General features: G+C 37.3%; 1 protein-coding gene across 1 annotated transcript in view; it reads right to left on the bottom strand.

Annotated features, from left to right (window-relative positions):
* Positions 1–18941, bottom strand: part of ACER3 (alkaline ceramidase 3) — a 169336-nt gene that overhangs the window by 76548 nt on the left and 73847 nt on the right. Inside the window, exon 3 of the mRNA XM_003420075.4 lies at positions 4025–4077. Coding sequence (XP_003420123.2) covers positions 4025–4077 — 53 coding nt within the window. The remainder of the gene's footprint in view (positions 1–4024; positions 4078–18941) is intronic.

Below are 18941 nucleotides of genomic sequence, written 5' to 3'. Positions count from 1 at the left end.
ATCTTATCAACCATGATGAATACAATTTAATGTTTCAATGCATCATTTTAACATTCACTCATGCGGTTAAATGGTTAAATGTCTGACTGACCAACTGACTAACCAACCCACCTGCCTTCCTTCCTTCCTCTCTCCCTCCCTCGTTCTCTCTCATTCATTCATGTATTTACTGTACACATGCTATGTGCCAGCACTATTCTAGTTGCTAAAAATGCACAGTGGTAAATAAGACAGATGAGGTCTCTGCTCTCAAGGAGTTTACATTCTAATTGGGGAAGAACACAAATAAAATCATTTCAAATGGCAATAAGTGCTATGAAAACTATGAAATAAAGTAACAGTAATTTGCGGTAGAGACTGCTTTAGATAAACTGGTCAGGGAAGGCATCTCTGAGTAGGTAACATTTGAACTAAGGAGTTAGAAGAAAACAGATGTGCTAAGATCTGAGAGAAAACTGTTGCAGGCAGAGGAAAAAGCAATTCTACCCATAGGTATATACTGAAGAGAAATGAAACCACACATCCAGTCCAAACAAATACTTGTACATGTCCATAGTGGCTTATTCATAATAGCCCAAATGTGGAAATAACCCAAACACCCATCAACTGAAAAATGGATAAACAAAATGTGGCATATTCATATGATGAAATGTTATTTGGCCATAAAAAGGAATGAACTACTTCATGCTACAACATGGGGAAGAACCTTGAAAATATTACACTAAGTGAAAAAAGCCAAGTACAAAAGGCATGATTCCATTTACATAAAATATCCAGAAGAGGGAAATTCATAGAGACAGAAAGTAGATCAGTGGTTGTTAGGTGCTGGGCGTGGGGATAATGGTGAGTGACTGATAATGGAGATGGGGTTCTTCTTTAGGGTGACAGAAGTGTTCTGGGAGTTAGTCGTCATGGTTGTTCAATTTTGTGAATATACTTTAAACTACTGAATTGCACACTTTAAAAGGGTAAATTTTATGGTATGCAAACTATATTGCAAGAAAGATATTCACCTACAAATTCACAATACAACCAGCAAAATCAGGAAATTAACACTGATTTATTACTACCATGTTGTCCTCAGATCCCATTCAAGTTTTGCTAAGTGTTCCAATAATACCATAAATACAAACACACACATACACATAGGATCCAGTCTAGAATCGCACACTGTATTTAACTGCCATGTCTTTTTAGTCTTCTTCAATTTCGAACAGTTCCTCAGATAAACTCAGATAAACTTTAACTATTGCAGCTATGATACTTTCGAAGAGTACCACCCAGCTGTTTTGTAGGCTGTCCCTCAATTTGGTTTTGCCTCATGTTTCCACTAGATTCAAATATCAAAGAAATGATGCTATCACTGTATCCTATCAGGTGATACTCAATTTTGGTTTGTCCAGTTACTGATGATTTTCATTCTGATGGCCTGATTAAGGTCTGCTAAGCTTCTCCACTATAAAGTTACTTTTTTCCTTTATAATTATTTTGTGGGGTAAACACAGTATCCTGTTTGGCATCAAACATTTAACTTATCATACATATATGTATTAAAAAAAACCCAGTGCCATCGAGTCGATTCCGACTCATAGTGATCCTACAGGACAGAGTAGAGCTGCCCTGTAGAGTTTCCAAGGAGCGTCTGGTGTATTTGAACTGCTGACCCTTGGGTTAGCAGCTGTAGCGCTCAGGGTTTCCCATGTATGTATACACACACACACACACACACACACACACACACACATATATATATGAGTTCCTATTTTATTCAATGGGTTATATTAAAACTGTTATAATCCATTTCTATCATTATTTATTTTGACACTCAAATTGTCCCAGACTTGGCCACTAAAGTTGTCATCTTTTCCATATTTGCAACTATGTTCTGTAACAGTAAGAAGCTTGGCTTCCATCATCCTTAAAATATTTACTTATTTGATCAATTCCCCTGTGTGTAACCAATATCCCATTACTGCCACTGCTCTTTCTCCCAAGAGATTCCCTCCTCACTCCACTCAGGCTCCAAAACCCTGTGCTGGGCTGCCAAGCTTCCACGTGGATGACCTCCTCACCCCACCCTTGTTCCCACATCCTGCCCTGGGCCACTCTGCTGTGTAAAAGCCATCCTCACCTTTCCAGGGCTCTGATACCCAGAACAAAGTTGTCCCCCTGCATGGACACCCACAGATTCCAACCATGTGCCAACCACTTCCCCCACTGGTGTGGAAAAAACCAGCTGCCTTCAAATTGAGTCCAACTCATGGTGACCCCATGTGTGTCAGAGTAGAACTGTGCTCCACAGGGTCTTCAATGGCTGATTTTCAAAAGTAGATCACAAGGCCTTTCTTCTGGGTAGACTTAAACCTTCAACCTTTTGGTTAGCAGTTGAGCACGTTAACTGTTTACACTACCCAGGGACTCCTACTTATGTGGACACCATTCTAATTCTGCACTGAGCTGCCCCTCCACATGGACACCCTCTTAACTCTGGTCTCTGACACCCTGCACTTGGCTGTCCTGCTGTGCTAGCACCCTCTCACCCCTGCTGTGTGAGCAGCATCCTCACTCCTCACACCCTGCACCAGACTACTCTCTTACGTGAACACCCTCCTCATCCCACTCTGGCTCCAATGCCCTGTGCTGGAGCACCCTTCATGTGGATATACTCTGTAATCCTCTCACGTTCTGATACCCAACTCTAGGCCAGAACGTGAGAGGGTTACAGAGTATGGTGAGCGTCGATTTACCACAAATTTTAATAGCTCCCTACCTTTGTTTATGTCATGGTACAAGCCTGATATTCCTTTCATCCCTTCACTGCCTGAAAAGTTTGAACTAATTCCTTCAGATTCTGTAAGAATGCTTTTAATTTTTATAGATTCATCCAAACTCCACCATGTTGCCATAGTAGATTATTCATATTTCTTTAAAAAATAATTTTCATATTATATCATTGTTTATAAGCCTGTTTTCCCACCTAGAATGTGTGAGAATATGTGTGTTCTATGCTTGATGAGGGTCAGACCAGTGTCACATTCATGTATTCTCAGAGTCAAGCACAGCATACATAGTACCATGACATGTTATTATAAATATGTGTTGAATGTCAAAATCAATCCTAAGAATTAATTCTTATATGTTTAATATAGATGGTCATATACACAGCTCCTTCTAGTGGTACTGTCCAACATGGTAGTCACAAGGTAAACGGCTACTGAGTGCTTGAAACAGGCCTAATCCAAATTATGATGTGCTGTAAGTGTAAAATAAACACTGAATTTCAAAGAGTTTGTGTGAAAAAGCATTTAAAATATTTCATTAATAATTTTTGTATTGATCACATATTGAAGTGATATTTTGAAAATACTGAGTTTAATATTAAAATGAATTCTACCTATTTCTTTTTATTTTCCCACTAGAAAAATTTTACTTACATAATGTGGCTACTAGAAAATTTTAAATCATATTACATATATTCACATTATATTTCTACTGGACAATACTGTTCTAGAAATTTGAGTTAGTGATGAGGAACCGAAAGGTCAAAAGATTGAGGCTAGACATATGGCCTCCTTGGAGCAAAGATAGTTGATAAAAATCCTCACATAATTCTAAAACTTTGCTAGCTGGAGAGGCCATTCAAATGAATATCATAAGACACGAAGGAATGTGGGCATCTAAGAATAAGAGTATATTATTTTAGTAAACTAATTATGTCTTTTTAAGATGTCTCCATGTAACTCTACTCTAATACTGATCTTAAATTTGTACATATCTACACAGAGGTGGTCAAAAAGCTGTACTCTTTCAACTTGTTTCCTCTATAGATCATTTATCTGCTTTCTTATTTACTTAATTTGGATCTTTTGGCCTGAAGTAAAAACCCCAAAGATTCCAACTCCCTTCCCCTCTTTTCTCACTTCTTTGTCTTAATACCATCCTCTAGTTACCTTCTCTTTTCTCAAATTTGAAGTGCTTCTGGATTAAGAGAAATCAGCATTTAGTCAATTTCATCATTACTAACCTGCATTTCATATTTCAGAGTCATGTGGAAGCACCAGGATCCCATTCCTACCACTGAAATTAAAACAAACAAATAAAAAAAAACAATTAGCATGAAATTTCCTGGGGGTGGCCAGGGTGACTTGAAAAGACAATAAGATATTTCAAAGCACTGGGTTTTAGGGATAATAACGTTTATAAAATCTTGTTATCACCAATCTCTTTGATTATAGCCATCTTAGCAGACGTGAAAGGAGCCCTGGTGGTGCAATGGTTAAACGCTCAGCTGCTAACTGAAAGGTTGGCAGTGGGACTCCACCAGTGGCTCCATGGAAGAGAAGACCTAGCAATGCGCTCCCATGAGGATTACAGCCTAGGAAACCCTATGGGACAGTTCTACTCTATCATAATGAGTCACTATGAGTCAGAATCGACATAATAACAAACAACAAAGTGGATGTGAGTGGTATTTCATTGTGGTTTGGATTCGTATTTCCCTAATGACTACCTCATTCCCTTTTTAACAATATTTACTGAGAACTTAACAATGTTCCAAGCATTTCTACTGGGATATAGGAGTGAACAAGAGAGATACAGTTTCTGTCCTCAAAACTTCAAACAAGTCATTAAAAATATGAAAGAAGTTAGAGAGCTATATGAATCTATGCAAAGTGGCCTAGAGGTTCAGAAAAGGCCTGTCTGGGGGAGTAACACTTAAGCTAGAACTTGAATAACAAATCATAGTTAACTAGTTAAACCAGTGCCATCGAGTCGATTCCAACTCATAGCGATATAGGACAGAGTAGAACTGCCCTATAGATAACTAGGTGGGAGGATGAAAAAAAAGGAGAGACCATTTTATGGAGAAGAATCATCCAGAGTAAAGGAAAGGGAGCGCATTCAAATAAGTAAAAGGGCTTGGCTTAGACAATGGACAATGTTGGAGTAGAGATTAGGGCTGAATGGCCTGTAGGAGCTAGACTGAAGAGAGCTTTTAAACCCACGTTAAAGTTTGGTTCAGATCTGGACTTCATCGTAAGGACAAAGAAAACTTATTGAAAGCACACACACACACAAATATATATATATATATATATACACACACACATATGGAAATAAACATGATCAGTTTTCACATTTAAAAATATCACTCTGGTTACAAGGTGAAAAAAAAATATCTAAAGGAGTGGCCTCCCAACTTTGATGGCAAAACACATCTTGAGCAACCCCATATATGCATGTTTATTTATAAATTGTAAATGTGCTGCTATACTAAGGTACCATATATATTTTTAAGCATGTAAAACAGAAATTTAGAAAAATGAGGTCAGGAAGTAACACAAATACAAACAGAACTTATAAAACTTTCTTCCTGTATTCCAACAGATAATTTTTCTTACTCCCTGGGTGTGAGCACCCTAATTGGTGACTCTGGTTTAAAGGATAAAGACTAAACTCCTTGCAAGCTATACATGGAACTTCCGATCCGGCTCTACTCACTTCTTCCACTGCAATTTGTAGTTCAAGTACACCTGGCGGCTTACCGTCCCTGATCTCACATAACTTCTGGTTGCTTTGCTTTTGCTCGTTTTCTGCTCACCCTGTCGTTTCAGCCTGGAATACTTATCCCCCCTCATTACCGCAACCTATCTGCCCCCAACCTATGTCTGCTTATTGAAATCCTATGCAACTTCTAAATCCATTTTTTGCTCTTCATTCTTTTAAAATTTGTTTATTTTGAAATAATTTAAAAGTTAAAGTTGAAAGAATAACAGTGACCTCCTGTATACATTCTACCCAGATTCACCAATTTTTAACATTTTTCTATATTTTCATATAATTATTATTTTTCTGAACCATTTGTGAGTAGGTTGCATACATTATGTCCCTTTATCCCTTAATACTTCAGTGTGTACCCCAGATCCATTTTATATGTCACCTTCTAAGTGAAGTCTTCCTCAGCTTCCTCCCCAGTTAACTCCATCATGTGAAGCATCCAAGAAATAATGTTTGGCTAGGCCAGTCGTTATTAACTTTGGAAGTGCACTGTATTGCCTACAGAGCTTTATAAATGTTAGGGTCTCAGTTCAGAAACTTCTGGTTCAGTGTTCAGTGTATGCCCTGGTACCTACATTTTAAGGGTTTGTCAATGTTCAGGTGTCCATCAAAAGCCAATGACCATTGTTAGATTCTAAGCTTCATAAAGCCGTGGTCCAGGTCTCTACAGTTCACTAAAGGATCTCCAAAACCTAGCACACTGGCGAGCACATAAATAACATTTAAGTATTTGCTGATAGACTGATTATTTTTCCTCCCTGATGATTCAGCATTTCACATTAAAGTGAGTGACAGAGAGAGTGAGTATGTTTGTATAGTAGGGGGTGCTGACAAATGTTCCTGAATTGAGAAAATAAAATAGGACAGATGAGTTTCCAAGAGGACAAAATGTTATCTGAGTGGAATATGGCAATAAGAACAGAAATGCTTGCCTGAGAAAGTAACATTTATGATAGAACTTGGAGAGATTCAAGGGTGGAGATAGTGAGGGAAAACATACAAATAGGGAACATACAGTATGTGTAACGGTATGAAACTGTGGAAAATGTTTAGGGACAAGCATGTCATTCAATTTGGCTGGAGTGTAAGAAAGGAACAGAAAATAAGGCAGAGAAGTGAGCTGGGTGCATATACAGGGCTTTTAAAATTTTGTACCTGATAATACCAGTGCTAGGCATGGTACTTTATATACTCTGTCTCCAAACATTTCAACAGTCCTACAAGGTAGACATTATTATTCCCATTTTGTATTGGAAGGAAACAGAGTTCAGAAAGGTTAAGAAAATGGCCAAGGTCATACAGCTAGTAAGTATCAGAGCTGAGATTAGAAGCAAAATCTGTCTGGCTCTACAGCCTTTCCTTATATCTACCCTTGGAGGCCATGGAAAGAAATTTTAGAATTTTGGTAAGGTTGGAGGGGGAGGGATGTCCAAAAGAATAAAAACTTTACTTAGGAAAAGAATCTATACTGTTCCGTGTTACCTGTGAGGTTAGTAAGCAGAAGTCCAATAAGAAAAAACAAGGTCTCAATTAGAGTGATGACAATAAAAACGGACAGACAGATTGTGAGATCACAAAGATAGAACCTGAAGATTTGGCAAATGAATGTATGTGGAAGTCTTAAAATACTTGATCATGATGACCACACCCGGATCCACACGCACGATACGCTTATGTGCTTTAGCAGGGTGAGAGTGGGGAAGAATACTTCTAGCCGTACAAATAAACAAGTCATAAAAGCAAAAGAACAAACACCGCCACCAAAGTTTGCAATATCTGTATGATTTATTTCAGTAAAGGACTTTTATTTATGAACCTCATGATGAAAATTAAGTTGTAATTTAAAGCTGAACATAAAATTGTCTTGAGAAGATATAGGTATTTTAGAAACTATTCTCCAGAAACTACTCGTCTAAACTTTAACAAGTCAGGGATGACTCAAAATTTAGGAGAGGATCGTTTCGTAGTAAGAATAGGAATCAAGACAGAATGAGAGGTGTCAAAATAAATTCAAAAGCCATTAAGAACCAAACATTTCACCCTAATACGTAGCATTAACGGGGTACAAACCATAACTAACAATACACAAACACAAGATAAGCTAGATAACTGGAATCTTCTAAAAACTAAACATTTATGCTCATGAAAACACTAAGAAAGTAAAAACAGAACCTAAAGACTGGAAAAAAATCTTTGGCTATGGCAAATCCGACAAATACCTCTAAAATCTACAGGAAAATCCAACACCTCTACAACAAAAAGACAAATAATTCAATTAAAAAATGGGCAAAGGATATGAGCAGACACTTGACCAAGGAAGACATTCAAGTGGCTAAGAGATACATGAGGAAATGCTCGAGATCACTAGCCATTAGAGAAATGCAAATCAAAGCCACAATGAGATACCATCTCACCCCGACATTACTGGCGCGAATCAAAAAAAAAAAACAGAAAATAACAAATGTCAGAGAGGCTGCAGGGAGATTGGAACTCAAACGCGCTGCTGGTGGGAATGCAAAATGGTACAACCATTTTGGAAAACCATATGGTGCTTCCTTAAAAAGCTAGAAATAGAAATACCATATATTCCAGCAATTTCACTCCTAGGAATATACCCTAGAGAAATAAGAGCTGTCACATGAATAGACATGCACACCCATGTTCACTGCAACATTGTTCACAATAGCAAAAAGATGGAAACAACAGAAGAGTGGATAAACAAACTATGGTACATACACACAATGGAGTACTACGCAACGATAAAGAACAAAGATGAATCTGCAACATGGATGAATCTGGAAGGCATTATGCTGAGTGAAATAAGTCAATCACAAAAGGACAAATATTGTATGAGACCACTATTGTAAAAACTCATGAAAAGGTTTACACACAAAAAGAAACAATCTTTGATGGTTATGAGGAAGGGGAGGTCTGGGAGGGAAAAATACTAAACAGACTAATAGATAAGTGGAACTTTGGAAAGGGTAGAAAAATAAAAACTTTTTTTTTTACAGTACAAAATACTGGGGAAGCCAGAACAACTTGTCCAAGGCAAGGTCATGGAAGCTCTATAGACACATCTGAACTCCCTGAGGGACCAAATTACTGGGCTGAGGGCTGTGGGGACTTTGGGAATATCTAGCTCAAGTGGCATAACATAGTTTATAAAGAAAATGTTCTACATTCTACTTTGGTGAGTAGAGTCTGGGATCTTAAAAGTTTGTGAGTGGCCATCTAAGATACTCCACTGGTCTCCCCCAATCTGGTGCAAGGGAGAATGAAGAAAACCAAAGACAAAAGGGAAGTACTAGTCCAAAGGACTAATGGGCTACAACTACCACAGCCTCCACGAGAATGAATCCAGCACAAATAGATGGTGCCTGGCTACCATCACCAACTGCTCTGACAGGGATCACAATAGAGGGTCCCTGACAGAGCTGGAGAAAAATGTAGAACAAAATTCTAGTGCACACAAAAAGAGACCAGACTTATTGGTCTGACAGAGGCTGGAGAAACCCTGAGAGTATGGCTCCCCAAAACCCTTATAGCTCAGTAATGACGTTACTCCTGAGGTTCACCCTTCAGCCAAAGATTAGACAGGCCCACAAAACAAGACTAAATGGGACACATCAGCCCAGGGGCACGGAGGAGAAGGCAGGAGGGGACAGGAAAGTTGGTAATGGGGAACCCAAAGTTGAGAAGAGGAGAGTGTTGACATGTCGTGGGGGTTGCAACCAATGCCACAAAACAATGCGTATTAATTGTTAAATGAGAAACTAGTTTGCTCTGTAAACCTTCATCTAAAGTACAATTCAGTTTTTTTTTTTTTAATCAAACATTTTCATTAGATAAGAAAAATAAGGGTAAGACATGACTTCAGGTTTATCATTAAATTCAGAAAAAGATTAAGGAAAAATATTATGCAGATTATCTTTTCTCAACAGAACATATTTTCTGTGGTTATAACAAGGTTATCAAGAGAAAATCTCCAAATCAGTTTTAGAACTTGTTTTTGTTTTTTTATTTTTAAAATTCTGAACGACAAAGGTGGTATGACAAATTTAGTTTAAGCATATTTTCCCAACCATAGTGCTCTCCAAAACCTGACCAAAAAATCAACTAATCCAACCCAGTGCCATCGAGTCGATTCTGACTCATAGCGTTCCCTTAAGATTAAAGTACCTGATGAGTTCACTTAGATAGACTTTAGATAACTGAGTTATATATACTTGTATGTCAGGAACAATATGAGACTAGAACTGGAGATGACTTGGATTCAAGCCCCAACCCTGCTCAATGGGCAGCCCTAAATCTATTCCAAGTTTAAGTCCCAGTTTTTCACCTACAATATATAAGATAATATTTTTAATTTCTTTCAGTATTATGAGACTATGGCTATAATGTGCTCTTTATGAAAACTGTTATCAGAGTTTTACAGATTAAATTCCAAACACTCTATATTTAATCTAAATAAATCTACAATTAGCCTAAATATTTAGTCTATCTCTCTGGTTCTGTGTGAACACTGCTGATTGTCACTTCTGTTAGTATTCTGTGTTGCTGATATCAGGATAGCACCTGCTTTATAAGACCTTCACTTCATTTACCTCCTTATTCTTCTGTATCCTCAATCTCTACCTATCTTGTGGATTGTTCAAATATTCTCTAATATCTCCCAAACTCTCCCTCACACCCCATTTACCTGCACCTCTTTACTTTCATGAGATCTCAAAAGAACTGCCTCTACTTCCTCCTTCCATATCCATTCCTCAAACCTATTCACACCACTGAAACAAACCTTTTCTGTCTTCATCTTAATCTCTTAAATACAGCATTTAATAATTGAAACATTTTCCTCTCTAGTTTTCTGTGACACTCTATTCTTCTGTTTTTCCTATCTCGTTAGTTGCTTCTTCTTATGTTCCTTTGTTGGCTCCTTGTATCCTTAACTTCTAAATCAGGAGCTGGAAATTCAAATGCCACAAAATGCATTTGAGTAAAGCAGACTAGGTGAAACAAAAATAAGCAGCAGTGTAAGACTGTGGCCAGCTGGACAGAGCATAGTAAAGGGAATAGCCCAGGCTGACTGTTATCGTGCAGAAATGCAGGCTCAGTGAATCTTCTCATTATTCAAGAGAAGGCAGAGTTCTGGATTTTTATATGAGCTCTTCTAATTTTTAAATGTGAGCAACTGCTTAAAAACATGGTTAAATTTTAAATATGGGCCAAATAAACCATACTTGCACGCCAGATTCTGCCTGTGATGAACTCGTGATAATCTATGTCCATCTTTGGGCCCTCTTCTCTCTCTCTATTCATTCCTTTGGTGATCTCATCAAATTCTCATGGCTTTAAATACCAATTTATGACAAGGATGCCTAACCCTCGTCACTAAACTCCAATCTCGCATATCCAAATGTCTACTTGGCTCTTCATTTAATGCCTCACAGACATTTCATACTAAACATAATCAAAACAGAACGCCAGATTTTCCCTCCAAATCTCCTTCTTAGTCTTCTCTGACTCAGTTAATGGAACCCCTATTTACCCATTTGTTCAAACAAGAAACCTAAAAGTAATCTTTGAAAACTGTTCCTTTCTTTCAACTCTCATATTTAATGCATGAGTCAGTCCTACAGGAGCTACCTCCAAAATATACCCTGAGTTACCTACTTCTCTCCAGTCTCCACTGGTGCCGTCCTGGTCTAAACTACTATCATCCCTGTATTAACTGGTTTCCCAGCTTGCACTCTTACCGTCCACCAATCCATTCTCCACAAAGCAGTCAGGGTGATCTCTTAAAAATATAAGTAGGATCAAGTCGCTCTCCTGCTTAAAAGCCTCCATTGGTTTTCCATTGCTCTTAGAATAAAATCCAGACTCTTTACTCTGGCCCATGTTAAGACCTTGCACGATCTGGCCCCTGCCTAAATCTTTTGAACGTCATTTTCTGTCACTTTCCCCTTTGCCTACTAGAGTGTACTGGGAGAAAGAATGAAAGTAAACAGATAATTAGAACATGGTATATTGAGTGCTGTGATGAAGACATGCACTGTATGCAGTAGGAACAAAGAAGAGGATCACCTAATCCTGTCAGGAGCTTAACGAAAGTTTGGGAAGTTTTTTTTACAGGAAGTGACACTTCAGCTGTGTCCTAAAGGACAGATACACTGGGTTTACCAGACAAAGAGACGAGTAGTTTGATATAGCTCAAGTGTAGGGTATACTTGGGGGAGTTGTGGAACATGAAATTAGCAAGGCAGGCAGGGTCCAGATTAGGACCAACCTGTTAAGGAATTTAGATTTTCAATTACGTTATCTCATTTAAAGAAAAAATGGTTGAATTGAAACAGCCATGCATGGCTAGAGAACACTGGCGAAATTCAGCACAGTAAACCAGTTTTCATTGATACATTATACATTATAATTGATACATTATAATTTATCATTAAATGTATATTTTCTGAAAAATTATCTACATCAGCACAAATGAATTCAAGAATGCAGAAGTTAAGTTTTTTAAGCCTAAGAAACATGCGAAATATGTGGGGGAAATATTCATTAATCCTTAAATTATAAAAATTAAAAATTCTGGAAATAGCTGACATTTTATCATGAAGTTTTACTTGAAGAGTTTCATTTGATTTACTTCGTTTGAGGCATCAACGTTAATACGAAATTCATATTTGTAGGACTTATCCAGGGCATTCCAAAAAACAAGTAACAGGGACAAGTTTCCCCCCATGTGGTCATGCCCAAAGTGAAGCTCTAGGCCATCAAAATAGGAAAAGGATTAGAATAAGAAGGTCAATGGACCATCTGCATCCTCTAATTAGATGTTCGTACTCACGTCACTTTACTACAGTTTTAAGAGTCTCTCAAGTATATAATAGAATTTTACTGAGTTGGAATGTCTTGATTCAAATATTTTGGCAAGTTACCAGCCAAAGTTTTTCAAGGTTGCCACAGAATACAGATATGCTCTGACACACATTCATTTTGATGAGTCTCATCATATTGCGGAAAGAGTATACAAGGACTTTGGAATCAGACCTAGACTAGAATCCCAGGCCCATCACTTATTACTTACACAATTTTGGCAAACTGCTTAAATCTCCTTGAGATTCAGTTGTCTCAGCTATAAATTAAAGATAATAGTGTTTATCATGAAAGGCTGCTGTGAGGAGTACCTAACCCACTAGCTGGCATATACTGGGTACAGCAAATTTTCCTATCTAGTCCCTAACTGAAGTTATGAAAAAAAATCATGTGCAGAGAGCATGGAGTCATTGCACTTTGGCAGCAGGCTGGCTTATTTGCTATAACAGAAAGTTAAAGGCCCAAGAAGTACTATGAGCTTCTTTTAAATCACATGATGATTTACCATGATACACAAGAACCTACAATAAATGATACAAGGAAAAGGCTATCTTTTTGCAAAATATCAAAGGCATTAATGGCTTAGTGTATGACTAGTTTAACTCAGGGCGAGTTTTTAGAGTTATTGGTGGTGTCAAAGCAATGCCACCTACAATTTCTAGGGCATGCATGAATGTAGCTTTCCAGGTGAAGATGATGTTCACAACAGAAGCAAAATGTGTTATCAGTATTAAAGAGGCAGCACACTGTAATGATTAAAGCATGAGATCTGAAGCCTGATAACCTGAACTTAAACTCCAGCTCTGCCACTGTTTGCTAAATTAACTTGAGTATAGCCTCTTTAAGCCTCAGTGTGACTCATCTGTAAAACTGGGATAACAATAAAACAGTAGTTCCTATCAATTAGGAGTTGCTCTGATGATTATGAAAGATAATGCAAGTAAAACCAAGTGCCTGACTTAAACATGAAATAAATGTTAGCTGTTATTGTTGCTGTTTTAGGGAATTCAGTAAGAGTCAGTGAAATCATTCCATAGCTTCTTAAGGGTAGGAAATAAACAAAAAACCCCAAACAAACTCATTGCCATAGAGTTGATTCCAACTCATAGCAACCCTGTACAGCAGAGAAGGTCTGCCCCATATGGTTTCCAAGGAGTGGCTGGTGGATTTGAATTGCCTAACTTTTGGTTATCAGCTGACCTGTTAACCACTGTACCATCAGGGAGCCTAGAAAATAGCATGTCTTTTTTTTTGTGATTTGGTTTTGAGGAAGAATATGCTAATTTGAGAATGACTCAATATTAAAACTACCGATTTGTATCTTACTGGACTGGGATTTTTCTCCACCACTTACTTCAAAATATGTAACTCGTCTGTTCTACATAATCTCTCTGAAATAGAATTAATAATGACTTACTTATTCATGAAAAGATTATAACCATAAAGAGGCTCTCAGGGAGGTGATTCCTTTTTCTTAAATATCCCAATAGAACATTAGATTGGGTTTCTAATGTCGAGTACTGGGTTTCAGTTCTGCTTCTTATTAAGCTGTGTGAACTTCAGAATTTCTAAGTTAACTGAGTCTCAATTTCCTCAGCAGTAATAGGCAGATGTTGTTGTTGTTGATAGGTAACGTTGAGTCAATTCCGACTCATAGCAACCTTATGTATAACAGAATGAAATGCTGCCAGGTCATGTGCCATCTATCTGCACAATCGTTGCTATGTTTGAGCCCACTGTTGCAGCCACTGTGTCAACCCATCTTGCTGAGGGTCTTCTTTATTGCTCACCCTCTACTTTACCAAGCATCACATCCAATAGTGCTACAGAATGAGCCCCTCAGGTTGGAAGGCACTCAAAATATAACTGTGGAAGAGCCGCCTCCTCAAAGCAGACAGATGTGATGATGTTGGTGGAGTAAAGCTTTCAGGATCTACATTTGGCTGATGTGGCACAACGCAAGTGAGAAGAAACAGCTGCAAAAATTCACTAGCAATAAGCAGGTAATACCAACTTAACTAATAAGGACCATCTGGTCCTTATTAACTTTGGAAGATCCTTCTTTCCTAATTCTGTCTCCTTGACTCTCAGTCTAACCTATCTTGATCTATATTCTACACATTCAGCAGAGAAATCTTTCTAAAATACAAATCAGGTAATACCACACTAGCAGTCATTTTTCTAAAACATAAATCTGCTCTTCTTTAATTTTTATTTTGAGATAATTGTAGATTCACAAGCAGCTGTAAGAAATAATATAGAGATATCCCAAGTGCCTTCACCTAGTTTTACACAATGGAACTATATACAGTACACTACATAGTACAATGAGTCGGAATCGACTCGACGGACGGCACTGGGTGGGGTATAGTACAATAACAACCAGGATATTGACACTGATACAGTAAAGATACAGAACACTTCCATCACAAGAAGGATCCCTCATGTTGCCCTTTTACAGCCATAACCACATCCATCCCTCCTGTCCCCACCCCTTCCTCAACCCCTGGCAACCACCAAACTATTCTTCATTTCTATAATTTTATCATTTCAAAAACGTGACATAAATGGTATTATATAGTATGTAATCCTGCAGCACTGGCTTTTTTTCCACTCAGCAAAATTCTCTGGAGATTCATCCATGTTGCTGCATGTATTAATAGTTTCTTTTTATTCCTGAGTGATATTCCTTGGCATGTAAGTACCCCGGTTTAACCATTTACCCATTGAAGGACATCTGGGTTATTTTCAGTTATGAGATATTACAAGTAAAGGTGCTATGAATGTCCCTGTACAGGTTTTTGTGAGAACATGGTTTTCATTTGTCTGGGATAAATGCCCAGGGGTGCAATGCTAGGTCACATACAGTAACTGCATGTTTAATTTCTAAAGAGGCTGCCACACTGTTTTCCAGAGTGGCTGTACCATTTTCTATCCCTACCAGCAGGGTATGAGTGAGCCAGTTTCTCTGCATCCTTACTAGCACTTGGCATTGCCACTATTTTTTATTTTAGCCATTCTGATTGTGGTTTTAATTTGCATTTCTCTAACGGCTAATGATGTGAACATCTTTTCATGTGCTTTTTTGCCAACTGCATATCCTCCTCAGTGAAATGGCTGTTTATGTCTTTTGCTGATTTTCTAATTAGATTGTTTATATTTTACAGTCAGATTTTGGAGCTCATTATATATTTAAGATACTCATCCTTTGCTGGATATATGTATCACAAATATTTTCTCCCAGTCTATTGCTTGTCTTTTCATCCTCTTTCTTTCACAGAGGAAGTTTTTAATTTTAGTGAGGTCCAATTTATCGATTTCATATAGGCTAGCTAAGTACCTACATTAGTATAGGAGGCAGAATAATGGCCCCCAAAGATGTCCAAGTCCTAATTCTCGGAACTCGTGAATATGTCACCTTACATGGCAAAGGGACTTTGCAAGTGTGATTAAGTTAAGGACCTTAAGATGGGAAAATTATTCTGGATTATTAGGATAAGTCCAACCTAATCACATGAGTCCTTAAAAAGAACCTTTCCTACCTGAGTTCAGAGTCAGAGGAAGATGTGACTTCAGAAGAATGGCTAGAAAGTTGAAAAGTTACTAGCTTTAAAGATGGAGGAAGGGGGCCAAGAGCTAAGGAATGCCATGCCATAGAGGCTGTAAACAGCAGGAAAACAGAATTCCCGTAGAGCCTCCAGAAAGGAATTCTAACCTAGAGAACAATAATAAATTTGTGAGCTTTAAGCTATTAAGTTTGTGGTATTTAGTTACAGCATCAGTTGTAAACAATTAATAACAGATGCGCTACTATGTTAGTTACTAATCCAGTATCTGAAGTGCCTTTTTAAAGCTCTTGCCTAAGAACTTCTGCTCATCCAAAGACCCCCTTAAAAAAGAAAAAGACAAGTTACAGACTGGGAGAAAATATTCACAATACATACGTTATCTAACAAAAGAATCATTTCCAGAAAATACGTAATACAAAATCAGTAAGAAAAAGATGAACAACCCAATTTAAAAACTGGCAAAAGACTTGCACAGGTATATCACAAAAGATGATATCCACAGGGCCAATAAATACTGACAGAATTGAAGGGGGAAAACGGACACTTCTACGATAATAGTTTGAGACTTTGATATACCACTTTTAATAATGGACAGAACATCTAGAAAGAAGATCAATAAGAGGGGATCTGAACAACACTACAGACCAATTATAACTAACACACATTATACTATAATCCACTACCTAACAAAAACACAATACACATTGTTTTCCACTATACATGGATCACTCTCCAAGATAGACTATATGACAGGTCACAAAACCAGTCTCAATAAATTTAAAAAGCCTGAAATCATACAAAGTATTTTGTCTGATCACAATGGATGGAAACTAGAAATTAGTAACAAAGTTAATACTGGAAAACACACAAATGTGTGGAAATTAAACACCACAGTATTAAACAGCCAACAAATCAAGGAAGAAATCAAGAGAGAAATCAGAAAATACTTAGAACTGAATGAAAATGAAAATAACTTATGGCATACAGCAAAGGTAGTGCTCAGAGGAAAATTTATAGCAGTAAATACCTATATTAAAAAAGCAGAAAGATCTCTAATCAATAATCTAACTTCACATTTTGAGGAGCTAGGAAAAATGAAACAAAAAACAAATTAAATCCAAAGCTACCAGAAGGAAGGAAATAACAAAGATCAGTGTAGAAATAAATTAGAGAATTAAAAAAAAAAAAAAGAATCAACAAAGCCAGAAGTAGTTAGCTTTTCAGAAAAATAAATAAAATTGACAAACTTTTAGCTAGACTGACAAAGAAAAAGAGACAGAAGATACAAATATCTTAAATCAGAAATAAAAGTAGGGACATTACAAGTGACCCTACAGAAATAAGAAGGCTCGTAAGAGAACACTGTGAACAACTATATGACAACAGATTACATAACTCTGATGAAACATAAATTCCTACAAACACATAAACTATCTAATTGACTCAAGAAGAAAGAGAAAATCTCAACAGACCCAAAATAAGTGAAAAGATTGAATCAACTATTAAAAGTCTCTCAAACAACAATGACAACAAAAAGTGTTGGACCAGATAGCTTCAGTGGGGAATTCTACCAAATATTTATAGATGTGACACCAATCTTTCTGAAATTCTTGCATAAAATAGAAGAGGTGGGAACATTTCCAAACTCGTTATATAAGGCCAGCATTACCTGGATACCAAAGCCAGACAAAGACACCACAAGAAAAGAAAATTACAGACCAATATCTCTTACGAATATAAATACAAAAATATTCAACAAAATACTGGCAAACCAAATCCAATATCATATCAAAAGGATTGTATGTCGCGACAAAGTGGGATTTATTCCAGGAACACAAGGGTGGTTAAGCATTAGAATATCAATCAATGTAATACACTATATTACATTAATAAACAATAGAACCACATGACCATCTCAATCAATGCAAAGAAGGCATTTGATAAAATCTACCACCCTTTCTTGATAAAAACAGTCAACAAGCTAGGAACAGAAAGCAATTCCTCAATACGATAAAGGACATTTATGAAAAACCCATAGCTAACATCATAATCGGTGGAGAAGGACTGACAGCATTTCCCTTAAGAACAGGAACAAGACAATGATGCTCACTCTCACCACTGCTATTCAGTATTGTACTGCAAGTTTTAGCCAAAGCAGTTAGGCAAGAAAAAGAGATAAAGGGTGCCTGAATTGGGAAAGAGGAAGTAAAACAATTCCCTTTGCAGATGACAGGATCCTATATACTAGAGCTAATAAATCAATTCAGCAAAGTGGCAGAGTATGAGGTCAACACACAAAAATCAGTTGAGTTTTTATACACCAGCAATGAGCAATCTGAAAATCAAATTAAAAATAATTCCATTTACGAGACCATATAAAAGAATAAACACCTAGGAATAAATTTAACCAGGGAGGTGACTTTTACACTGAAAACTATAAAACACTGCTGAAAGAAATTAAAGAACTGTAAATAAATGGAAGGACATTTTCTGCACATGGATTGGAAGACTGAATATTGTTAAGATGGCGATATTACCCAAAGGTATCTAAAGATTCAACACAATCTTTATCAAAATTCCAACAGCCTTCTTTGCAGAAATGGAAAAGTCCATCCTCATATTACTATGGAACTGTAAGCCCACTGCCATCGAGTCGATTCCGACTCATAGCGACCCTATGGGACAGAGTAGAACTGCCCCATAGGGTTTCCTGAATAGCCAAAGCAATCTTGAAAAGGAACAAAGTAGGAGGACACTTACTGATTTCAAAATGTACTACCAAGCTACAGTAACCAAAACAGTTTCGTACTGGGATAATGATAGACATACAAACCAATGGAATAGAATTCAGAGTCCAGAAATAAGCCCATACATCTACAGTCAATGGATTTAAAAAAAAAATATATATATATTGTGTTTTAGGTGAAAGTTTAC

Source organism: Loxodonta africana, chromosome 7 (assembly GCF_030014295.1).
Source record: "Loxodonta africana isolate mLoxAfr1 chromosome 7, mLoxAfr1.hap2, whole genome shotgun sequence".
Taxonomy (NCBI): domain Eukaryota; kingdom Metazoa; phylum Chordata; class Mammalia; order Proboscidea; family Elephantidae; genus Loxodonta; species Loxodonta africana.
This window is presented reverse-complemented; position numbering and strand designations above follow the sequence as displayed.